At 37.8% G+C, this 25,293-nt stretch overlaps 4 protein-coding genes across 4 annotated transcripts; 3 read left to right on the top strand and 1 right to left on the bottom strand.

Moving 5' to 3' along the window:
* Nucleotides 1-635: 635 nt before the first annotated feature.
* Nucleotides 636-8,629, top strand: LOC134817076 (uncharacterized). The gene is made up of 16 exons (XM_063826182.1): nt 636-816; nt 1,001-1,161; nt 1,263-1,434; nt 1,678-1,766; nt 1,869-1,971; nt 2,180-2,512; nt 2,737-2,872; nt 3,977-4,092; nt 4,239-4,344; nt 4,492-4,597; nt 4,748-4,868; nt 5,006-5,169; nt 7,067-7,275; nt 7,480-7,764; nt 7,823-8,235; nt 8,375-8,629. The coding sequence occupies exons 1-15, from the start codon at nt 735-737 to the stop codon at nt 7,854-7,856; spliced, it is 2,217 nt and encodes a 738-aa protein (XP_063682252.1). The 5' UTR covers nt 636-734; the 3' UTR covers nt 7,857-8,235; nt 8,375-8,629.
* A 3,125-nt stretch (nt 8,630-11,754) lies between these two features.
* Nucleotides 11,755-12,958, top strand: LOC134816555 (solute carrier organic anion transporter family member 4A1-like). Its single transcript, XM_063825449.1, has one exon. It carries the CDS (start codon nt 12,108-12,110, stop codon nt 12,885-12,887), a length of 780 nt encoding a protein of 259 aa, XP_063681519.1. The 5' UTR covers nt 11,755-12,107; the 3' UTR covers nt 12,888-12,958.
* LOC134816554 (solute carrier organic anion transporter family member 4A1-like) lies at nt 12,917-14,416 on the top strand. The gene is given in 2 exon segments (XM_063825447.1): nt 12,917-13,651; nt 13,654-14,416. Coding segments are annotated over 2 exon segments (1,080 nt in total). The 5' UTR covers nt 12,917-12,978; the 3' UTR covers nt 14,061-14,416.
* A 4,613-nt stretch (nt 14,417-19,029) lies between these two features.
* On the bottom strand, nt 19,030-21,350 carry LOC134817519 (facilitated trehalose transporter Tret1-like). The gene is made up of 3 exons (XM_063826661.1): nt 21,102-21,350; nt 20,800-20,923; nt 19,030-20,683 (listed from the first exon to the last, which is right to left on the bottom strand). Exons 1-3 carry the CDS (start codon nt 21,235-21,237, stop codon nt 19,663-19,665), a joined length of 1,281 nt encoding a protein of 426 aa, XP_063682731.1. The 5' UTR covers nt 21,238-21,350; the 3' UTR covers nt 19,030-19,662.
* Between the last annotated feature and the right edge of the window lie 3,943 nt (nt 21,351-25,293).

Genomic DNA, 25,293 nt, shown 5'->3' with positions numbered 1-25,293 from the left:
ACGCACTAAACTTCACTGCTCCCTTTTAAAATCGATGTAAGAATCGGTGAGCATTGGCGCACAGAGTTTTACATCGCAGTATGATATGCAAAGTAATGATTGATCATGATGCGGTGAATATGGGGATGATTTAGTTTTTAAAACTGGTCTCTTCATGTCAATAATTGAAAAGTCAGTTGGGTTTCTACACTGGAGAAATGTTGAAACTGTTGAGTTCTTTACACCTCAAGCAGTGCTCTCGATCTTTACAGTTGCTGATTCTCGAGTCTTGTGAAGCTGTTGAATATGTTTAAATCAAAATGTAAAACATAAGCGATTCGAGATGTCCGTTAATCATGGTAATAGTATACTTTTAAAGTGTTAATTTAGATTCATAAACGGCCATCTTTATGAGTATAATTGCTCCATTCATCGACTTTGCAATGTTCCGCAAGTTTCAGCAACATGAAGAGGGATGGGCTTTAAGTTTATGATATGCTCCGTGGTCTACAGTAAATTTGTAACAGTTATGCATTATTTTTACAATTTACCTATTTGCAAAGTATGATTGCAGATCAATACAGTCTGACTTTAAAGCTGCCCACGCGATTTTCTTCCAAATGCTCTGCTTACACCGCTACACCTCCACACTTATTAACTAGACCACAATATATTTGCAGTTTTGGAAAAGTTTGCAGTTTTAAGAACTAGAAGAACTAAAAGCTTAATTGTTTACTGATCTCGGAATCAGAAAGATGACAGTTATTCTCGGAGTTGTTTCAGTGCTGGCACTGTTGGGAACATCGCATGCAACCTGTGGTCGCTGCAATAATATTCGTTAGTTCCTTCCTTCTTTCTTTACTACATTTCTTAATTAGACCTGTGGTCGCTGCAATAATATTCGTTAGTTCCTTCATTCTTTCTTTACTACATTTCTTAATAGAGTCACTGCCACTCATCGCTTCAAAAAACCCTGCAAATTAATTTGAGAAAAATGCGTGAAAATATTTTATTCCCTCAGGAGTAAATCTAAAGTGTGTGGACTCCGACTCGTCTTACAGTATCCCTCAAACGAAAGGGCTGGCCTGTGAAGTCATATCGGGCGGCATTTCCCTTCAATGTGACGTGGAAGGGTTGATAAACAAAAAGCCTTCCAACTTCAACTTTAATTCTGGCACTAAGGTTTGTTCATTTGTTGTTATTTAACCAAATGAAACTCGTTTTAACCGTAATTCTCATGTCTCCCATATACGTATAACTTGGTTATCATGATTAATCTTCAGGACATAGCGTTCTGGTCGTCAGTGACGAGAGAAGAAAAAGATAAGACTAATGGGACTCTAGTAGTAGCGACAGTATCAGCGGACGTGGGGTATTATTGCGAAGCTACTGTAAACGATATGAACGGAGATGACCATGTTTTAAGGAGCAACACTATCATCGTCAAGAAGATCTGTGAGTGATATCGAACTTATTCGAATTGTTGCGACGTACGTCCTTTCTCGTTCTGATCAGTTTCAAAGCGTGATAACTGATAGAAGATATCGGAGCAACGTTCAGCTATTAAACACATTTGGGAATTACATCAGCAAGTCGTGATCTTGTGCCCCTCCTACTTTTCAAGCATGTCTTAAACTTGCTGATATTAAAGATTAATCTAACTTGTGATTATTCTTAACACTTGTCGTAATGTTACAGCACAAGACGCCTCAAGTATCACTCCTCCGGATAAAGCCACTGATATGTCAATGTCAGAGAAATCGTACATCACCGAGCTGCCATGTAATGTAAGTAAACAGGCAGAATCAATGGTGAAAGAAGGAGTAAAATTAAAAGTAAAATTGGAAGTGAATGTGGAAATAGTTTTAATCAAATCGATCTGACCCCAGGTGCCGTCTGGCTGGTATCCGGAACCAGATATTATGTGGTACAAAGGTGACTCTCCAGTAGTGCCCTCTGTTAGAAAGTTCCCTCTTGACTTTGATGTCGGAGGTTTGCAAAATAACTTGACTTGTCACACCATGAATCATGAAACATGATTTTTATCAATATTTTGAGCTTTCGTTGACAGTTGATTTGAGATTAGTGATTTGTTAAGTCTTGAACCGTGCAACCTCTGGATGTTGGCGGAAAATTGAAATTATCCCAGGCAGGCTCAAGTAACTAACCGAATTAAGATTCCTAATGAGGTGAATTGCAGATTACAAGAAGGGTTCTCTCATAATCCATGGCTACAAGTCTGACGAAGATGTAGCTGAGTACAAATGTATGCTTCACTATGTAGACCAGGCTGCTTGGCTCTCTGAAAAACAGAAATCAGAAACCAAAGAAGAAACCAAAGAAGAAACCAAAGAAGAAACCAAAGAAGAAACCAAAGAAGAAACCAAAGAAGAAACCGAAGAAGAAACTAAAAAAGAACGTAATGATGGATTTTCTAAAAGGCAGATACTACTGGCAGATAAAAGAACTGGACAACCTAAGAATATGACAGCTTTCCACAAGAATATAACTGTCACCTGGTTCAACGTAAAACGTGAGTTATCTTTAAAGTTTAAACCGTACAGACGTTATTACCAATATCACCACCATTTGAGAAGGCCTTTCTCGCTTGTAGTTGTAGAATGTAGTCTAGGCCGAATAAAACACCCAACCACTGATCGTCTGATTCATCACAAGCCAAATTTTCAAACATTTGGACGTTGGAGATCAAACAAAGGGATCACTTACAAATTACTTATTTACAAATTACATTTACAGTTGGTGTGGTGAGCGAGAGTACAAAAGACGTACATGAGGTGATGATAAGGAGGTTTAATAACGGTCAATTTAAAGGTTGGGGTGAGCCGCTCACCTTAACATCCGTTGCAGTTGGAGGAGCTATCGGCAATGTCATGTTCGTGTTTTGCTTCAACTTTAGTTACATAAATCTTTTGATATTTTGATGCGATGCACGCCTCAAATGCATTAATACGAATATTTTGTGGTTAAATGTTAAACTCTGAAGTTAAGTATTTTCTTCACTCTACCGACATTGAGGCAATAATTGGGGTAGCCATCCCCTTAAAGTTTATTCGACAATGCTCGGAACTTTTATAATAACATAAACCCGCCACGCAAAGGGTTTATATAACAGATCATCCCGCGCTAGCGGGATGATCTGATAAACACATACGAGTGCGCGCAGCGCACGAGTTTTGTGTTAATATGTAATCCCGAAGCGCCAGCTGAGGGATTACATTTATTTAGCCCTGAGCGTGAAGTGTTTATGGATTATAATTATCTCCGGCGATTTCGACAAGGGATTTATACTTTAGAAGAGAGTTTAGAGCCCAGTTGTTGACTCTAACTGTACTGTCCGGAACACGATTGGAAAGCAGTTCATCAATCTGAATGTCAAACCGATCTGTCATAGTGGAGCAATAGCTTGAACGTTAGCAGGAACAAGAGCTGGAAGGAGAGCAAGCAAAACAATACTATTTTTAGGGCACGGACAAGGGTAGCTGGCTAGTCGCCAACTACTCACGCCACGCGTTGGAGAAATTCCAAGAATTAGCTGCTTTGGCAACGTTCCCAGGAATTTGCGTGTAAAAGAAGTGGACGGTTACGATGTTTCATATCACGTGGTGCGCTTTCGTGTCACGTGGTATAGACTCGGCGTATGCTATTGGTGGCACGTGGTACGCACGTGACGCGCCCACGTGATCGCGCGTCTAACTGTTCTACTATTATCGAGTTCTAATCAGCAGTATCATTGATTATTGTAAGTCGGAGAATTGAATGATAAACATCAGTTACGACTAAAAAGCGGGCCGGGTTTATACAAATTTCCGGGGCGGGATGATATCACCTTGAGATGTTTATCTAACAGCGGGCCGGGCTGAGTGATAATATGATCCCGCGTCGAAATCCCGGAGATATTTATAAAAGCTCATAAGTAGGTGGTATTTGTTTAATTTTGACGAGAGTGATTTGATTAATAAGATAGTCTGTATTGTAGGGGTGATGACAGGGTCGCCTACAAATGGACCATTGAAGGAAGTGAGCTGGGTCTTAAAAAACTCAACACTTCATGCGTAGATGTAGCAAAGAACGTCTCTTCTAATTCGACTAAAGGTTTTTTAGTTTGATTATCCCACTTTCATTTGATCCCAAAACGATGGTTCAATAATTCCTACATTAAATTAATAAAATAATTCATCTTTTTCTTAATACACTGATACCTATACCTATAAGTAAATTGATCGCTCACTAATTCTCAGAGCGCCGAGAAGGTGAAACAGAAGAAACCAAAGAAGAAACTAAGAGCTACACAGTTGAAGACTACCTGAAATACCCTGCCTGTCAATATTGGGTAACTGAAGACAAGTAAGCTAGATTCACAGTCGGGACTATGCAGTGATAATGATTATCACGATTACTTCTGATGGAGAATGGATATGCGATTAATGAAATAATTTTCCGCTATCTAACTAATTTTCAATTTTACGATTTACATTAATGTTATATCAACAGGACCAGAACAGTGGAATTAACAAACGATACATTGGCACTACTTGGTATCAAACAAAGCGGTCCAAATGGGAATACTTTGACTCTACTAGGCTATTCCTATGGATTTGTAAGTTGAGCGCAATATCAAAATGTATCTTACTTAATACCTATACATTAACATTTCTATCAACATCATAGTTTTTGTTATTTTCTGCAATGTCGAGATAAATTTCTTTGGATCCAAAATGTGTGATCTTATAGTGATACAAATCTACAGGACCAATCTAAGTTTTTGGCTGACATGACGTTTGTTGGTAAGACAGACAGCGCGGATAAAACCACTAAACAAGACTTTTATCAAGGAATAAATGTGGTATCAGGGATGACCCCTCCGTCAGGTACAGATGTCACTTATAAACTTAGTGTTCATTTTATTTACGAATGCTACATACTCGATGTGAAACTAAAAGACATTTAGAAATGAACAACACAAATGCAAGTTTTGATGTTATAAAATTTAAAACCTTCCTTTCAGATGGAAACACGTGTGCTTACAACGATAAAGCTCTGACACTCCCTCTTTCCAACAATTTCTTCCAAAAATGGAAGAGTTCTAAGAACGAGCCTCTGGCTGACTATCCACTTCTCTCATCTTGCATCTTCAAAAACAGTCCTCAGAGTGGATACAAGATTGATGAGGTTCATATTTTGTTCTGATCATGTATAATGTATGCAGAGTTGAAAAATACGTGAGATAATTTTTAAAATACGCCGTATTTAACGTTTTTTTGCTTAGAAATAAAATACGTCAAAAATACGTTAAAATACGTTTGCCTATTTTTTTCGTAATTGCATTCAAAAACTTAATAAGTTATGTCTTTCGTTCGCAATTTTTTCAGACACATCGTCATTACGGTTCAATTTCATTTATTTTGTTCCCTTGAACGGGATTGGAATTTACTTTTGGAATTGAACGCAGAAAAATATTCATATTTGTGTAGAATATCGTCCGTAAAAAAGTTTCAATAAATACACAATTAAGAACACAATTACTCAGATGAATCGTAATCATCATTGAAATCACATTTCTCCATGTTTTGGATAAGTCGAAGGTTGGCATTAATGCCTACTAGCTTTATGGCCTTATCCGTTGCTAGTCTATTTCTGCGTTTATCAACAATATATTCCCAAGAGGACCAGTTAGTTTCACAGGCAGAAGCACTACAGACGAGGCTCAGAATTTTCTTCGCCATTATTTGAAGCTCTGGCGTTGCTGCACCGAACGAATCCCACCACGTACAAGGATCTAGCTTTGTAGCTCCGTCAATGGCAGATTGCCGGCCAAAAAGACCGTCTCTCCTTCTATAGCGTGCTAGCTGCCGTAGAATCTCCATTTCCTGAAAACCCCATACTGTGCACATGTTCAGGAAGTCACCCATGACATCTTCGTTTGACGTCTGTTCGTACAGTTGAAACTTTGGGTTCAAAACGAACCCCGCACTGTGCAGGGGTATGTGCAACTCAGACCATGCATTCGAGAAGAAGCTCATCACATCTTGTTTGTGGCTTGGTCTAAGAGTTGAACTAAACTTCTCTTGCAACTGAAATAGCAAATAGTACAGTTCTCCCATTATGGCGCAGGTCCTCTTTCCATCGGTTAAACGCAGCACCTCGATGAGAGGCTCAAGAATATTATTGAGCTATTCTAAATCGTCCCAGAATCTAGTAGAGTCAATATTCTTTTTAACCTCTGCATAAGTAGATGCGTGTTTCTTCCCGTTTCCTCCTATCCACTGTTTCAGTATCCTGTTTCCAAGTAAGTCTTCGAGGGGTTCTTTTACAGCTACGACCCTATCAGTCATGATAAAGTTAGTAGCGAAGCGAGTTTCACCGGGCTTTAGCAACATGAGTTCAGAATGGGACTTAAAGAGGCCCAGGACAAAATCGTGGTTATTCACGAATTGCACGATACTCGTGCACTTTTTGAATAAGTTAGAGAAGAATGGAATTTTCTCGAAATCTTCGACGAAAAGATCAAGCAAATGGGTAGCACGTGCACAGTTCCCTTAAATCATACGCGAGGTGATAAACTACAGAGCTACGCGATTTTTAATCAAACTTTTAACTTGTATAATTAGAAATAGTACTTATTATTTCATTGGAGCTCTTAATGCTACAAAATCACTTGTAACGTATTTTAACGAATTTTATTCAGCGAAAATAAAATACGCCGTATTTAACGTTTTTTTGATATTTTATAAAATACGTTAAATACGTATTTTTCAACTCTGAATGTATGTCATACACCAAACTTAAAATAGTTACAACGAATTCAAAAAAACCAGCTCCCATTGTCAGGTGGTCCTCAATTCTCTATTTTCTAATGCCATACTTCACGTACCTTACTCGGGAATATTATATAAGCGGGTTAATTTATGACTGGGAAAATTAATGACCGGGAAAAATATGGCGGAATTTTCCAAAACCCACCACTTTATCCCAGTCATAATATTCCCGAGTAAGGTAATCATTAATTCTTTGACTAAAATGGGCCAAGAACAGATCTAAGAATACTCCCAACCATAATTTCCTCTAGACAGAAGTATTCGGTCTGCCGAAGCTAGTAGAGAACAGTGTAGCTGCAAAATGCCAGTACTACCAGGTCCAAAGAAGGAACCAGCGGTCGGATGACCTGTGGAGCTACATCTACCAGACAGTTCTGGTGGAGACGTTAGGAGATCAGGGGGATAAGGCAGACTACGTGACGGAGCAGTTTTCAGTGCCTGATGTTGCCTGGACAGCTGGGTCAGTGTGAAGTTTTACCTGGGGACATCAGGCTATTATATTTATGTTCATAATCAAATAGAGATTCGGCGGAATGACAGGCTGAGCGCGGCCCAGTAATGTGAAGTTCTGTGATCAAACCATCTCTGATTTGTTTTATATTTTTATTCCGCCCGAATGTACGGTTACATTGTTAATATCGCTAATATATGCCGATTGTTTCAGTGAAGTGACAGGAAAGAACAAGATAGTGACCTGCTCCTCTACCAACACAGCTAAAACAGGGACTCTCAACTGGTTGGAACTAGATGCCGGGTGTGATTCTTACTCTGTAGCGGAGGGGGTTGGTGCGGCTGAGACCTGCGGATACTCCACAGCTATAACCTTTGACATGACCACCCTGTCCAAGAGCTGCACTGCCATGTGCATGAGCAAGTCTCAGTGTTCAGCCACCGAGATTAAAAACACAACTGTGGAGCCCAGTGAGTATTTGGTTCGCGGTAACAGGCAGTTTACTGCTAAAAGTGGTGTAGACTAGTGATCCCAGTGAGTATTTGGTCCCCGGTAGCAGGCAGTTTACTTCTAAATGTGGTGTAGGCTAGGATATTACTTAGGTTTAATTGAATTAGTTTCTGTGATAAACTCCCTACCCACTCACATTATCACATCACTTCTCCTTCACTCACAACCCCAGCCTTGTAGGTTCTAGGATGGTATGTTATGGACTATGGACTACTTCTATGACACAGCCTTACTTTAATTCAATGATAATACAAATTTGTGATATAATTTATTATAATTCGATGGGATGGGGGTAGTGGGACGGGTTTCAGCTACTAAACTGGCGAGCTGTCCAACTTCCTTGAATATTTTATCTCGGTGACCTGCTGCTGGTATGAATGTTGTTATCTGGAATCCCTCATATCCTCTACACTGATAGTTTACCACTCCTTTACATTCTACTCATCATCTCGAGGGAATGTAAGTTTTTGTCAATCAATTATTCTTGAAATTTCTCAAAACATTATGCCAGCGGAATAAAACATTTAAATTTCCCGACTTTCAACTTTCAAACTCAAAAACAATTGTTCTAAAGATCAATAACAGATCTTATCTCCAGGTCCCCGGAGCTGTTTTACTATTACCAGTCACTGGATGTGTCCGTGGACAAAACGGAACTGTGCGAATAAAATTAAACTGTTTATCCTGACATTGTTAAACTGAAGAAATATTTTGTTGAAATAAAAACGTTTGCTATCTTTTTAATTATGTAATATGTCTAGCATATATTTTATGGCCGAATTAAGTATTTTTTAACTGGAATTGACTTACAATTCGAATTTGATAATTTATAATCGTTCAACTTCAACTACTCAAACTATATGTTATTAATTGTAAGTTCTACTTGGAAATTGGACGATAGGAAGAATGTGTGTGTCATAAAATATAAATCCTCCTGCAGCTCCCTCCGATTATATATCCACAATCGGATCAAACGCCGCCTGCATCGTTATGTGTGTCATAACCAATATCTGAGTTATCGGCAGTTTACACTTTACAGTAACTTAATCATAATGACTAAAATAAAGTCTTTATAACATGCCGCCATGTTTTCCACATGAAAAAGTCAAGATTACAATTAGGACGTTATATTATATGACTTTCCTTCTGTCATATTGCCAGCATTAGTAACTTCATGTAGATTGTATAGAGTTATTATTATGGCTGCTGTCCAGTTTGGCACAGCAGATGATGTTGATGTGTGATTATACACTCGCTAATTATGTAACAGCTGCATACTCATAGTGCACTCGCGACCATTTGGCTGTGAAATTATAGTTTCACAAAGGGACATATAATTATAGAGTTTTAAGACTTCTCTGACTGCGATAATTTGGTAGGTTCTTATAAGAACCAGTTATTAGTATTATTGATGGTATTGGTATTATTCGTAGAGATCATAGTTCAACCTTTCATTTTCCAAATTATGTCAGCCCCATGATATTTGATTTATATTTACAAAATCGTTTTCACCAATTTATTTCATCATTTATATTAGTCTAATCCATTTAAGTAACCAATAGAAATGTCTGACCTTATAGATGCATTTTTGGTTGATTCGTTACTCTTCTGATTTCACAATGTTAAGAATTAAAGTCTTGTTTAAACTAGAATATTGTCTCCGTTCACCGTTGTGAACTTTTATGCTCTTATCAGATTTGTTTTAAAAGTGTGGCACTCAGTTTCCGGATGGTGTTTTTAGCCAAAATCAACCATATGAGTCTGAGAACAAAATTACATGTTCATAATCATAGTAATACGAGACAGTAAAAGATATATTCGTCTGATACCTGAATTTACTAATTTAATTTCGTGCAATGATATTTTGGCTCGAAGAATTTAATAAGTTCTCACTGCTTAGAGTTAAAACTTAAAGTTGTGTAGCTTCCGGCTTCGATTTTGCTTTGTGCCGATGCCAGCTTCGTAGTTATGGCTATAAATAAAATTAAAGCTTTGCCCATTTATACACACTAAAAGAGCGATTATAAATGTTGTTCTCCTACTACTTGAGTAGTTCTATAATTGCAAAATAAATTCCTATCTATGAAATTCATAAAAGTGCAAATATAATGCAGCTTCTCAGCTGTCGTACCCTATCCAAGATATCCTTGATGACACCTTGAGTTCCTTGTTCTAAGTATGTGCAGTGGCCAGTATGTAGTCTTCAGTGCAGGTGGAGACGTTTCTTGATTCTTTGTTGTGCTTGTAGTATTAAATTGTATAGTAGAGTGTTATGCTTCAGATGAAGTGTACGTATAATTTACAAATGAAATGTCGATAGACTATAGTGTATGTGTACAGTATACACTATAGTCTATACAGTATACAAACACTCAATTTATAGTCTTTAAAAACAGTCATAATGACTCCATTAAAATCTTAGTACCAACACATTTATAGTATACAAACTATAAATGTGTATTAAGATTTCAATGGAGTTGTTCTGACTATTTCTACGGAATGCAGAGAAAATGCAGATTATTCTGTATCACTTTTACATGACTCTCCACGATAACTGGATGAGGAATAAATAGCATATTTATAATTTCCAATTCTCCATTTCCTAGCAATTTTTTAGTTCTTTGACAGTATAGTGTATACCTTGAATGAAGAGCCGTCGAACAGTTCAATTACAGTGATCACAGATATCACTTTTAGAATAGATCTGCATATTAGTAACTGCAGTTATTTAAAGTAATAGCACGATTTTGGAGTTTAGGGTATACTGTAACAGAATGGTTACCATGGTATTATAGTGTTAGAATGTATGCAATATGCATGTCATGAACATGACACAGATAATTGGCGTTAGGTTTCCGCAAAAGATATCACTTTCGGAAAGTCCATAAAAGCAGAAACTGTCATTATTGTCGTGAGGTTTTTTCGAGGATAAGAAAATTGTTCGCATAATTCAATAATAATGGAGTTGGGATACCTACATTTTTGATAATAGGCCAAATATTTTCTTTCTCTATTCTTTGCTGTAATATAACCTGTAAATGAATTCGGACTGTGTGTGTGTGAGTGTGTGTCGTTTTAAAGTTCGAAAGAAATTTCTGACTAACTTCAAATCGTCCCAGTCTGTTCTTAGCTTTAGTTTCTATGATCGTTGAGCACTATAAATGAGTATATTAATGCTTTTCATACAAGTTACAACAAAGTCTTCATGTTATGTATCCTGCAGGTTTGGACAGGATATTACCCGCTTGAAATATTTCCATCACGTTACATAATACTCAATAAATGTAATAGATTTGTAGTGTTGTAATTAGTTTAAAACTAATGTTTGCTGCACATTTCGGCCCATACCGCGGGTATATAGGACATAGGTATTATATCATAGCGGAGTAAATGATTTTTAGATCTGTTACCAAGCTCATTTACAGTAGGCCCTAAATTAATTAATCGATAAATTGACATGTTCTACCGATATAAACGCAACGCAGTAAATGTTTAGACATGTTAATTAAAGGCAATCATGAAAGTTTTCACTGTTTTAAACTGTAGATAAACTTCACGAACCCATGAGCCACCGTATTTTGTACTAACGTATATTGAAATACCTTGCAGTTCAGGCTTGCAGTTGTTAAACGACCGATGTCAGAGAGTAGATAATATTATGTTTAACTTTGTAGAAGTATTCTCAATTCTGTAGAAGTATTCTCAATTCTGTAGAAGTATTCTCAATTCTGGTCCTAGTTATTTTGCGGTTGGGATTTGGTCGGGTCTTGCTTATTTTGAGTTCTCCATTTTTAACAATCATATAGAGCAACAAATATTTATACCTAGCGAACATTTTTCAGTTTTATGATATCATCATTGTTCAAAATTTGTGATGCTCGTTCGTTTTTGAATACGTGAATATTACACGATATTGTCAGATTTGATACTTGAATGATAATATGCATATTATGCAAACAACTGAGCATCATTTGCATTTCGCATGGTGGTCCAACTCCTCTAATTCCAGCCTCCAGGGATTTAGATTGCATTTGTTTGATGTCTTACTTCTTTGAGATCAGAGAGTTTAATTGAATTCATCTCGAACTCGAAGCTTCCAAGTTGAATAAATTTTTTTACAGTTCCGGATGGAGCAAAACCTTTCAACCATTTTCCGTTGAAAAGTGTTTTCGTTCAATTTTGTCATCGTCTACATTGTTGAACATAATTAGGCAGTACCGTTTGTACAAAAAGGATAACTAAATCTTGTATTTCTTTTTATTGAGAAACTGCTAAAAACCTGACGATTAAAAAATTAATTACCATCATATAGCCAAATAAGTACAGTAACCATGAAGAAAGGGGAGTACAATAAGGTTGATGGCGATGAATCAGAGAAGATCAATGAAGAGGATCGAAGGATATCTCAAATGGGGTATTTTGGCTGGCGACCCAGGTTTCTTGAGAGATTCAACACCCCAGCAATGTTCACAGCTCTATTCTCCTTAAGCAACTTCTTCCTCATGATCCCTTATGGTATCCTGGTCCTGATAATCCCAACTCTGGAGACCGTCTTCAATCTGAACTCTAAACAGACCGGACTGATTTTGATAGCTAACGACATATCTGGCATGGTTGCTGCTGTGATAATGACTAATTATTGTGGTGCCAAGAAGATCAGATGGATAGGACTGGGAATGATTGTGGTGGTTATTGCGTTTATGTTTCCGACTTCAACGACTCTCCTAGTTGAGTATCCTCAGCCAAAGAACCTCACTTTTATCGATACTGACAGTCCAGATAGAATGAAAATGATGAGTATTTGTGGAGAAGATCCAGATTCGGCGGAAAACGATCAGGAGTCAGAATATGGTTACGCGATGAGGAACCACAAATACTTTCAGCTCTTCTTTTTTGGTTATCTTCTTCAAGGGCTAGGTGCTACCCCTCCTCTCACAGCTGGTGTCACCTATCTAGATGAAATTTACTCCCAGAAAAAGTTTGCCAGTTGCCCTGGCGTCTCTCACTGTGTTTTCGTTCATCGGCTACCCATTCGCAATGGTGATAGGATCAGTATTTTTGGGATGGTACGTCACCTTATCCATGCCGGAGGGAATGACGCAAGACAGTAAGGAGTTTGTGGGAGCTTGGTGGCTAGGTTTTTTCATTCCTTCTGTAGCTGCCTTCTTCCTAAGTTTCCTTGTTTTGTTGTATCCTCAACAGATGCCAGCTGCGAAAGCGGTTTTGAAAGAAAAGATCGAAAAAGGAATCACAACAATAAGTGAGAAGAACAGCGAGCTGAACCAATCTCTTCTCCAAGTTACAAGGAGGATGATTCCTACCTTTAAGAGACTTCTACGCAACCGAGCTCTCGATTTTCTGATAATAGGAGACGTACTATTTTACCTACAGTCTGGAATAAACAGCTTTGGGCCAAAGATCTATGAGAAGATATTTCGGTTAAAACAGACAGAAGTGGGAAAAATACTGGGGTTTTTTCACGGCGGAGGTTTTGTGTTAGGTGTCATCTTAGGAGGTTTGTTGGTAAGAAAGAAAGATTGGCATCCAAAGAAGTTACTTTTTATCTACCTCATACTTTCTCTAGTATCTATACCATTCATATTGGGAGTGTTACTACATTGTCCGACCACTGAAACAAAACCCCCCGTCTCCGAAGAATGTAACTCAGACTGCACCTGTACCACAGAACTATATGATCCGGTCTGCGACACCTCAACCCAAACCACCTACTTTTCTCCCTGCTTCAGTGGTTGTCATGATTTTCAAGGGAATATGAGCAGCGTGCAACAGTACACGAATTGCTCGTGTGTAGCAGGTGGATTGTTGTTCCTGGCGAATGTGGAGGCTCATGTGAAGGGAGAATGTGGATATCTCTTGTCATCACCACTACACATACTGTGATTAAGTTCGCAGGATTTATCGCTAACAATGTTATTTACCAACGAGTGGTCGCAGAGAGTGATAGAACGGTCGCTCAAGGTTTACGGCAATTTGCACGCAAAGCTCTTGGCACACTGCCAGCTCCCCTGCTATATGGCTTGATAATAGATCAGCACTGTAACATTTGGCGGAAATATAAAGATGGGACAGTTGGGAACTGCTGGGTGTACGATCTGGAGACTATGATCAGGTGGCTGTGTGTTGTGCAGGTTGCACTGAGGTTACTCAGCTGTGGCTTTTATTTCTTGTGTTGGTTAGCCTATCCTGATAAGATCCCAACAATGGAGGCTCCTGATTTAGGTGCTGATAATAAAATGGAATCTTCCGCAGAAGTAACGTTGTAGACTTGTTATAGAAATGTTTAAACAAATATTAACTTTAATCTGTATATGTGTGATGTGCATGAAATTATGGCGCATGATATTTATTACAATATCTGCAACTTTAGACTTGTGTGAGTTGCGTATATTGCAATGTTTTTTTTTCAACTTTAATGGGAGAAACTGCAAATGATGAAGAAAGTTCTATATTTGCCAAGTGCTGGTTGTAACGATAAAAGGCTACCATTCCTACTTCACGACTTACCCGGATTATGAAAATCAAAAATAATCTATACAGCGGACATATACAATATTATAGTAGCCGCCAAACTGAAATGGCACATCAATTGCATTATCAGGATCTCATTCGAAATCACTAGCTATTCAGATTCTGACAGATGTGTTAATTCAGAAACAAGTTGCTGCTTACTATTTTAATAAACGTATAATATTAAGTCTAACAGCTCAGTTTCAATATCTCCAAAGCTGATATTTCCAGAAGTGGGGTGATGGTTTGGTTTCCATGGCAACCAACTTTTCAGTTCTTAGACAGGAGGTTAGCAGTTTATTTATGTTTTGTAAAAATGATTTAGTACACGGAACAAACAATAAAACACTGTAATGCTGGTTTGAAAACTATAAATCCAATTCTATTTTTTGAAATTAATCATTCCACAAAATATAATCCCGCGTGTCTTTTCAACAAGTGTACCCTGTCGCAATCCAGTACACATCACATTGGTAAAATCCCATTTTGCCAACTGTTGCGTCCTCCACCGTGATTACACCCAAATTTGTTTTGTGAACGTACCATATACGGATGGGTGGGCAGTATGGGGTAGCACCTCTCACTGTGGTGGTTACTACCGGGACAGAAACAAATCCACACCCTGTAGTGTCAGCAGGTTTGTACGCTTTACTTCTGTCGGCTTCATAACTCTGCCATCTGTATGTACCAGTCTCGTTGTATCTGGAAACACCGGAGCAGGTCAGGGCACAGGATGCGGGACCAGTTTGATCCTCTGGAAGACTCAATATCTTCAGTTCACTCGAGAGAGTGTGGCTAACTATCATCATCATAAGACAGCAGAGAACTTCATTTTTGGCGGTTGAAACGTGTACAAGCAACTTTGAAATCTTTTGAAAAAGTTGGACAACTTCTAATGTTTATGTAAGAGAGTGGAGTTTTTATAGGTCGTGCGGTTATAAAAAGAGGAAGCCGACAGACGGTTTGATAATTCAACATCAACTTAGACTTGCTAAAATGATAAAAGTTGGCAGATGTTTTTTCAAGACGACCAAGAGAAGTGTTAAACCGTTTAAAGTCGAAGTTGGTTCTTTTACAAGTAAGCTGTTGTGAGGCACAGCAGATGTCTGGAGATTTTGTTAACATATTTTAGTGATGCGATTTCTTACATAGTCTAAACAAATACTTTTTGAAGCACCTGTTGTATTTTTCAGTCGTAACATTTCTTGTGAGCTAATTAATGGGTTTACTTTATTGTAGGAATTCAACAGCTGTGATAATTCAGAAACAAGTCGCTCTAACAGCTCAGTTTCAATATCTCAAAAACTGATACCTTCAGAAGTGGGATGATGGCTGGTTTCCATGGCAATCAACCTCTCAGTTCTTAGACAGGTGGTTATTTCTGTTTCGTTAAAATGGTTTAGTACACGGAACAATCAATAAAACACTGTAAAGCTGCTTTAAAATCTATAAATCCAATTCTATTTTTTTCAATTAATCATTCCACAAAACATAATCCCGCGTGTCTTTTCAACAAGTGTACCCTGTTGCAATCCAGTACACATCACATTGGGAAAAGACCATGTTACTGGGTGTTTCGTTCTCCACTGTCATAAAATACAAACTTGTCTCGTGAACAGTCCACAGTCGGATCGGAGAGCAGTGTCGTGTAGAGAAAGGTCCTCTCACAATAGCAGTTACTACCGGTACGGAGACAAATCCACACTCTTCAATATCAACATATTTGTAAGCTTTACTATTAACACTGCTCCATATGCCTAATTTACCAGTTTCGTCGTATCTGGAAGCACCGGAGCTAGGGCCTGTCGTGATATCATGGATCGCTCAGGTTCCACCAGGATCTGGTAGTCCTCATAATTTTGCGGCCTCTATGTATCGTCATCTCGCACAACTCCGAAAAACCGTTGTGAGTTTGGCATGTGAAAATTTGCAGCCTTCCAGACATCGATTGGGTTAACGAGGTGTCGTACGTCACCTCAAGATCGGGTGACAGGTGGTTGAACAGGCCAGAACCCAATTGATTGGGTCTGAGGTCACGTGATTATGAGCCTGACGACACCAGAGCTTGCTCTCCGAACTGGAGCTACTCGATCAGGCCTTATATGGAACGCCCCAACGTTAATGTGGCTCTTGCTATGTGTTGGTTCAGCCGAATTAATTATTATGTAATCAAGTTTACTTTTCTCTTTTAGTTAGTTGTCATCCGGCCAAACATTAAGCAACTTATATTGCAGTACCATTTATCAATTAGTATATCAAAATATGTCATTGTAATTTTGCATGGCTGAAATGTAACGCTTGATTTATATATATAATAATTAATTGAATTTTCTAATTAAATCAGTTATTGTAAACAACGACGCCACTAATTCTCAGCTAATAATCGGGCTTATGAAGGAAAGATCTCAAGTTCAGAAGACGAAAGAAATTTATCCATATTTGCTTAAGATTAACGAATACGGATTTCAACCAATATCGAAAAGGACTACCAAGGATTGTATCGGGACTTTTATATCGGTATTACAAGTCTTCATAGCGGTTTTAGGATGACCTAACGGTATTTTAGGATTGTGTTAGGGCTACTTACGGATAGGTTGACCCTCCAGTTATGAGAATGGTCCCCTTCCGTTGTACACTACTCATTACCTTCTGCCTCAAATTTAAAGTTAATTTTACCTTTTACCTAGCATATGTAGTTAACATTACTTTGTATCTTAAAATTAGAGTTAACCTTACCTCTTAACTAGCATATTTAGTTAATATAACCTTGTATCTTACAATTAGAGTTAACCATACCTTTTACCTAGCATATTTAGTTAATATTACCTTGTATCTTACATTTAGAGTTAACCTTACCTTTTACCTAGTATATTTAGTTAATATTACCTTGTATCCTACAATTTGAGTTACCATTAACTTGTGCCTTACATTTAGAGTTAACGTTACATTATACCTTTCATCTAGAGTTAACGTAACATTATACCTTTCATCTAGAGTTAACGTTACATTATACCTTTTACTTAGAGTTAACGTTACATTATACCTTACATCTAGAGTTAACGTTACATTATACCTTACGTCATATAGAGTTAACATTACATTATAGTTATACCTTTCATCTAAAGTTAACGTTACATTATACCTTTCATCTAGAGTTAACGTAACATTATACCTTTCATCTAGAGTTAACGTTACATTATACCTTTTACTTAGAGTTAACGTTACATTATACCTTACATCTAGAGTTGACGTTACATTATACCTTACATTTAAAGTTAAAATTATCTTGTACCTTACATCTAGAGTTAACGTTACATTATACCTTACATCGTGAGTTAACATTACCTTCCAACCCACATGTAAAGTTAAGACTATCTTGTAACTTACTTTAGAGTTAACTGTAACTTCAGAATTAACTGTAACATTACATTATACCTTATATTACATCCAGAGTTCTTCTTCTTTTTATTGGTTGGTTTCGACTGTAAGCCTGCCTGAACGGCGGCTTTCTCGACGCGTCCATACCTCTCCAGTCTCCAACTCCTGCTGCTGGAGAGTGGAGAGGGACTCCCAAAGTGTATATTCATATTAATCAATAATCATAGATATAGGCAACAGATTTCTGGAGTCTTGAAGCTCTGTTACCAATGCACCACCTCTAGTGCAATCCCATCGGTTTAGGACGGAGAGACAGGTACTTCCAGGAGCGGTCGTGGCTTACTATTTGTAACTCGTATACGTTTGCAATGTTACTGGTGGGTGTTAGTTGTTTCTTTTGATTCGACATGGAACTTTTGTCAGATCCCGGAACTAAATAACGATTTCTCGATTATTCTCTAAAGCTCTAATGAAGTCAGTAAGTTCCGATATGGGTAGACTTGGTTTTCGGATCTTCATATCGTCGGAAGCAGGCCATAAGGGATTTGGTTACCAGATGATTATATTTGTTGAACGAGGATATCAACAAGGCCTTCATTAATTTCTTCACAACTTTTCGCTGACAGAATCAGCATTAACGAGGTCGAATAATAACTTCATAGCTCGTAACTGGCAGGATCAGTATTAATGAGGTCGAATGATTACTTCATAGCTCGTCACTAACTGGATCCTTATAGATGTCTAACGACTAACGAGGTCCAATGATATCTTGGTGATACGTCAAAAGAAAGGTAAGAAAATAACATGAATGTATAGTCTTAATTCTAGAAATACCTTATCGGACCTTATTTGGACGGACATTAATTGAACGCTGGACGCCCTAACGTTCATCTTAATGTCCGTTCAAATAAAGTCCGTTCATTTAAGGTCCGTCTAAGTTAAAGTCCGTTGAATTTTTTTCAAACATTTTTCCACTTCGAACTTTTTGTTCAGAATATGACAACTATGAGAACTTTATTGTGCCGTAAGTTAACGAAGGAAAGGTTCTCCTAGGTCTGCCAGAGGCACAGAAAACTCTACTAGTATATGATATTTTCAAGGGTCACTTGGCGGAGAAAATTAACGAAATTATGGCACTCAACAACATAGTTCATGAGCTAGTCCCCGCCAACATGACAAACTTGTTCCAGCCTCTAGATATTACGGTAAATCATCAATATTTGAAAGTTAAGCAAACTATAAATTACATCTTTACAGTATTTTCAATTCGCAAAGGCAACGACCGTCGTTTAATGATGCACAGTGTGATCATGATTCTCATGCTTCTCAGTAAAACAACACACAATCAAACTTGTATCATGAATGAGAAATTAATCACATAAATTGAAGGAATTACGCTAATTTAGTTCAACATATTATTACATGGTTGAAACAATTAAATAAAGTTCAAATCTTGTTACTCAGATGTATTTATGTAAGTATTATACATTTATGGAATATGGATAAACTAGAATTGCTTGAAAATATGACAAAGGGATTGAACCGGGATGGTCCCCAGATAGGTTGAGAAGAAGACTCTCTGATTGTTATTCTCCAGTCCTTTGTGTTTTTAGTCTCCGTCTTTTCTTATCAACTTCGCTTTCATGCAGGAAATCTGGGATGTTCTGCTAAAAGTGGACAATGTTTGCGTCTCTTTGCAGTGAGAGTGTCTAACGGTCATATTAGGTCGAAAGTTTGTAGTGATATAACTCATAACTGTAAAGTGTAAGTGTAAGTCTAGAATTCTAAGCTGTCAGGGTTGATACGGAATCTAAAATAAACAGTTTCAGATTATTCCTCAGCTCTAACTAAAGAAAGTTTCGGAAAGGACCTCCAGATCACTTCCTTATTTTGAAACCTGGCCTAATTTGTTGAGCACTTTTTTATCTAACCTTGTGTCCGTGTCTAATTAAACCTGCTCACCTATTCACCTTGATATTGTTACTGAACCTCTGTCATAGAAACAACAACCATCACCTGAACCACACTGACCACCAAAGCAGTGATTATAACAGATGATGTGGAGGCAAATGAGACCATGGCCGACCCAGCCATTCCACCAATCAAGCCAATTGTGGTTGCGATGCTAGTTCCTACTTCAAAGTTTGACGTTCCGAAGTAATTCACGTCGTAGAGGACATAGGTGTAGCCCAAACCAATTATCCCGTTCAAAAACTTCGTTATGAAGTTAGTTAAAATCGCTACCGCAAGGTTTTGTTGTGTGAGCATCAGTACAAAGTTTGCTACGTATACTAGGGAAACAAAGCCCTGCAGTTTACGAAATCCAATCTTGTCTTTTATCCAGTGCATAAGGAATAAAGCGGGCATACCTGCGAAGTTAACAAGTGCCAGTAACAAGAGTTCCGGCCCTTGAGTCATGGTAACTGAGCAATGAATGTTTGGTCCTGCTTCATTGATCTTAAGCAGCTGGATCAACGCTGGAACGAGGAGGGTGGTCAACCAGCCATTAAAAGCAATACAAGCGATGAGCAGCCCCATTTTTGTGGTTCTAGCTGCGAAGTTTGAAACAGTCACTGTTTCTGGCTGTTCAGTCACTGTTTCTGGCTGTTCTGCTTCTTCTGACCCTTCTATTTGTGGGCCTTTTGTATCTTTTACACAGAAGTGAACCATGATGATCGGAAGAATGAGTACGGGCAATGTCGAGAAAAGTAGAAACTTCCTCCATCCAATCCAATCAAGTAGTAGGAACCCCAACACTGATGACCACATTGACCCGACAATGAAGAATATTTGTGTTATCAATAAAATCCTGTCTAGAATCTCTTTATTGTAAGCTATGTCAGCGGCCCAAACATAAAGACTGTTGTATCTGAGTCCACAACAAAAGCCAAGGAGGGCTCGAGCAAGAAGAAGAGCTGTAAAGTTTGCAACTATGCCAAGGATAACTAAACTGCATACACTCAGATATAGCGAGATTAAAACCGTCTTCCGTTTTCCAAACCTGAGACACAATATCATTAAATCTATTTTTCGAATTTCTGTATTATTACTAGCAAATGTTTCACTGCAGCTTGAAGGTTACAGTTAAAATCATCTAGAAAAATACTTTGACCCTACCCTTTTGCCAATGGTCCTGCAATCATAACTGAAACTGCTAAGGAGAAGAACAGAATGTAATCCAATAATCCTTCTTTCCAATGAGACAGTCCAATGTCACATGAAACTTGTTGAGTTAACATTCCTGATACGTGAGGAAATATGGTTTTCAGGCTTCTTCGTGTGTTTTACAGATTAGGAGTGAGGTTTTCAATACAAGGAAGGCTATCTTGTAAAATGCAATGTGCGGAAAGAAATTAAACATTTTCACTTCAAAAATAAATCGGGACAGAAGTAGATACTACTTTGAAAGTTACACCAACCAGGCAAATCCATCTCTGTTCCATCTGCAAAGTCGCATAGAAGACAACATATCAACAACATCTTATCATTCCTTGTCCAAGTTGTTTGTTGCTGGTCGTCTTTATCAACCAGGACGTCATTCTCACCGTTTGTCATTTAAAAAAAAGAATTACGCTGCAAGTGAAATACATAACAATATCGAGCAGAAAAGTAAACGAAAATGAATAGAGTAACAGATCTGACCAAAGCTTGCTGAATATTGCTGTAATGTCTCAATGTTAACTTACTTCTAAATTTACAGTTTGTTAATATAATAATATCATGAGATCGTTCTTCGTTACTATTTGGAAGCTTCTTCTGGATTGAGTGTGTACTATCATAACATTGAAAATATCTAAATATTGAGCTGTAATTCCTCATTGTATAACGTAGAATGTTTAAAAGGTTAACTAACTTCTATTATAGTTTGTTAATATCATGAGATCATCTTCGTTATTATTTGGAAGCTTCTTCTGGTTTGAGTGTGTACTATCATAACATTGAAACGATCCATAAAACAAACAATATTGCAACATGTGCCGACAACTTCAAGATCATCCGTAGAGTTACGGGATGATAGTCCATAAATCAGCTAAAACATTACAACTATTGTTAATCGTAAAACCAATCGTTTTGGGCGTCTCACGTGACACACATAGCACACACGATACCAGGTTCGCGGAGGGCGGAAAGGGTGTTGTTATGTTATTGTTATCTTTATTTAAGGGTACAATGAAATACAATTAGATATGATATAGCAATATCTCTCTCCAATCTCCATAGTTAAGTTGCCAAGTGTCCCATAGTCTGTCCCATTTTCAGTTTTTGAAGCTGAAACTTCCAGGGCCGAAATTTTACAGTTTTGGCCGAATTTCTGACCCGCAACCAATTAGTCAGTCAACTATAGATAACAAATAACACGATTGAGGTGCTGGAAGTTTGATTCGGGTCGGAGGAAGCTCACAGCAGAAATCTTTAAAAAAATCTCAGAAAAAATTGGAAAATCACACTGTCCCAAACTCTGTCCCATTTTCACTTTTTAAAGGTGAAACTTCCAGGGCCGAAATTTTACAGTTTTGGCCTAATTTATGAACCGCAACCAATTAGTTAGTCAACTATAGATGCCAAATGACACGATTGAGGTGCTGGAATTTTGATTCGGGACGGAGGAAGCTCACAGCAGAAATCTTAAGAAAACGAAAAGTTGTATTTTCAAAACTCTGTCCCATTTTCAGATGTGAAAATTCCTGAACGCACATTTGACAGATTGGATGAAATTTTTGCCCACAAACCAATTAGTCAGCTAATTGATGATGGTATGAAACCAAATTGGGGTACTGGAAGTCAAAATCTCGAAAAAAATTGTAAATCATACTGTCCCATACTCTGTCCAATTTTCAGTTTTTGAAGCTGAAACTTCCAGGGCCGAAATTTTACAGTCTTGGCCGAATTTCTGACCCGCAACCAATTAGTCAGTCCACTATAGATGCCAAATGTCACGACCGAGGTGCAGCTGGAAGTTTGATTCGGGTCTGAGGAAGCTCACAGCAGAAATCGTAACAAAACAAAAAGGTGTATTTTAAAAACTCTGTCCCATTTTCAGATGTGAAAATTTCTGAACGCACATTTGACAGATTGGATGAAATTTTTGCCCACAAACCAATAAGTCAGTTATTTGATGAAGATATGAAACCAAATTGGGGTACTGGAAGTCAAAATCTCGAAAAAAATTGGAAAATCATACTGTCCCATACTCTGTCCCATTTTCAGTTTTTGAAGCTGAAACTTCCAGGGCCGAAATTTTACAGTTTTGGCCGAATTTCTGACCCGCAACCAATTAGTCAGTCAACTATAGATGCCAAATGACACGATTGAGGTGCTGGAAGTTTGATTCGGGTCGGAGGAAGCTCACAGCAGAAATCTTAAGAAAACGAAAAGTTGTATTTTCAAAACTCTGTCCCATTTTCAGATGTGAAAATTTCTGAATGCACATTTGACAGATTGGATGAAATTTTTGCCCACAAACCAATTAGTCAGTTAATTGATGATGGTATGAAACCAAATTGGGGTACTGGAAGTCAAAATCTCGAAAAAAATTGGAAAATCATACTGTCCCATACTCTGTCCCATTTTCAGTTTTTGAAGCTGAAACTTCCAGGGCCGAAATTTTACAGTTTTGGCCGAATTTCTGACCCGCAACCAATTAGTCAGTCCACTATAGATGCCAAATGACACGATTGAGGTGCTGGAAGTTTGATTCGGGTCTGAGGAAGCTCACAGCAGAAATCGTAAGAAAACGAAAAGTTGTATTTTCAAAACTCTGTCCCATTTTCAGATGTGAAAATTTCTGAACGCACATTTGACAGATTGGATGAAATTTTTGCCCACAAACCAATTAGTCAGTTAATTGATGATGGTATGAAACCAAATTGGGGTACTGGAAGTCAAAATCTCGAAAAAAATTGGAAAATCATACTGTCCCATACTCTGTCCCATTTTCAGTTTTTGAAGCTGAAACTTCCAGGGCCGAAATTTTACAGTTTTGGCCGAATTTCTGACCCGCAACCAATTAGTCAGTCAACTATAGATGCCAAATGACACGATTGAGGTGCTGGAAGTTTGATTCGGGTCGGAGGAAGCTCACAGCAGAAATCTTAAGAAAACGAAAAGTTGTATTTTCAAAACTCTGTCCCATTTTCAGATGTGAAAATTTCTGAATGCACATTTGACAGATTGGATGAAATTTTTGCCCACAAACCAATAAGTCAGTTATTTGATGATGATATGAAACCAAATTGGGGTACTGGAAGTCAAAATCTCGAAAAAAATTGGAAAATCATACTGTCCCATACTCTGTCCCATTTTCAGTTTTTGAAGCTGAAACTTCCAGGGCCGAAATTTTACAGTTTTGGCCGAATTTCTGACCTGCAACCAATTAGTCAGTCAACTATAGATGCCAAATGACACGATTGAGTTGCTGGAAGTTTGATTCGGGTCGGAGGAAGCTCACAGCAGAAATCTTAAGAAAACGAAAAGTTGTATTTTCAAAACTCTGTCCCATTTTCAGATGTGAAAATTTCTGAATGCACATTTGACAGATTGGATGAAATTTTTGCCCACAAACCAATTAGTCAGTTAATTGATGATGGTATGAAACCAAATTGGGGTACTGGAAGTCAAAATCTCGAAAAAAATTGGAAAATCATACTGTCCCATACTCTGTCCCATTTTCAGTTTTTGAAGCTGAAACTTCCAGGGCCGAAATTTTACAGTTTTGGCCGAATTTCTGACCTGCAACCAATTAGTCAGTCAACTATAGATGCCAAATGACACGATTGAGGTGCTGGAATTTTGATTCGGGTCGGAGGAAGCTCACAGCAGAAATCTTAAGAAAACGAAAAGGTGTATTTTCAAAACTCTGTCCCATTAATAAAACAAATATTTAATAAAACAAATATTTATTTTTACGGCACAATCAAACAATATCAATAATAAATAAATCAGTGGAGGTTTGAAGAGGTTTCAAGTGCCGAAGGCCACTGCTTATCTTTAGGATTTGAGAGTGACCTGTGCTTGAAACCCCCTCAACCATCCACTACGTCAATATAATACTTATTATACAAATATAGAAAAATATAATTATCTAAGCTAAATTTGCTTATTGGTCTAGTTTGGTGACATAGGAGAGCCCAGTTGAGTTTTAGTTTAGGTTTATGTTTTAAATCATAGTTTGAAAGTTTAGCCATGTTTCATGGCAGAGAGAGATATCATGTGTGCAGAGCCGTACCAGATGTAGAATTTGAGATATAATATAGATTAGTTACCATATATTAGGGTCACCTCGATTTTCAGATGTGAAAATTTCTGAACGCACATTTGACAGATTGGATGAAATTTTTGCCCACAAACCAATTAGTCAGTTAATTAATGATGGTATGAAACCAAATTGGGGTACTGGAAGTCAAAATCTCGAAAAAAATTGGAAAATCATACTGTCCCATACTCTGTCCCATTTTCAAATTTTGAAGCTGATACTTCCAGGGCCGAAATTTTACAGTTTTGGCCGAATTTCTGACCCTCAACCAATTAGTCAGTCAACTATAGATGCCAAATGACACGATTGAGGCGCTGGAAGTTTGATTCGGGTCGGAGGAAGGTCACAGCAGAAATCTT

Source organism: Bolinopsis microptera, chromosome 6 (genome assembly GCF_026151205.1).
Source record: "Bolinopsis microptera isolate Bmic1 chromosome 6, MBARI_Bmic_1.0, whole genome shotgun sequence".
Classification (NCBI taxonomy): Eukaryota; Metazoa; Ctenophora; class Tentaculata; order Lobata; family Bolinopsidae; genus Bolinopsis; species Bolinopsis microptera.
This window is presented reverse-complemented; position numbering and strand designations above follow the sequence as displayed.

What these genes read in the sequence shown, in the direction of transcription:
- LOC134817076 (XM_063826182.1), top strand. Translation starts at nt 735, where the DNA reads ATGACAGTTATTCTCGGAGTTGTTTCAGTGCTGGCACTGTTGGGAACA. An exon ending in TCTTGACTTTGATGTCGGAG is followed by an intron (nt 1,972 to 2,179) that starts GTTTGCAAAATA and finishes GGTGAATTGCAG; the next exon opens with ATTACAAGAAGGGTTCTCTC. An exon ending in GATGTTGCCTGGACAGCTGG is followed by an intron (nt 7,276 to 7,479) that starts GTCAGTGTGAAG and finishes CGATTGTTTCAG; the next exon opens with TGAAGTGACAGGAAAGAACA.
- LOC134817519 (XM_063826661.1), bottom strand. Translation starts at nt 21,237, where the DNA reads ATGACAAACGGTGAGAATGACGTCCTGGTTGATAAAGACGACCAGCAA. An exon ending in AACAGAGATGGATTTGCCTG is followed by an intron (nt 20,924 to 21,101) that starts GTTGGTGTAACT and finishes CTCACGTATCAG; the next exon opens with GAATGTTAACTCAACAAGTT. An exon ending in GCAGGACCATTGGCAAAAGG is followed by an intron (nt 20,684 to 20,799) that starts GTAGGGTCAAAG and finishes ATTGTGTCTCAG; the next exon opens with GTTTGGAAAACGGAAGACGG.
- LOC134816555 (XM_063825449.1), top strand. Translation starts at nt 12,108, where the DNA reads ATGAAGAAAGGGGAGTACAATAAGGTTGATGGCGATGAATCAGAGAAG.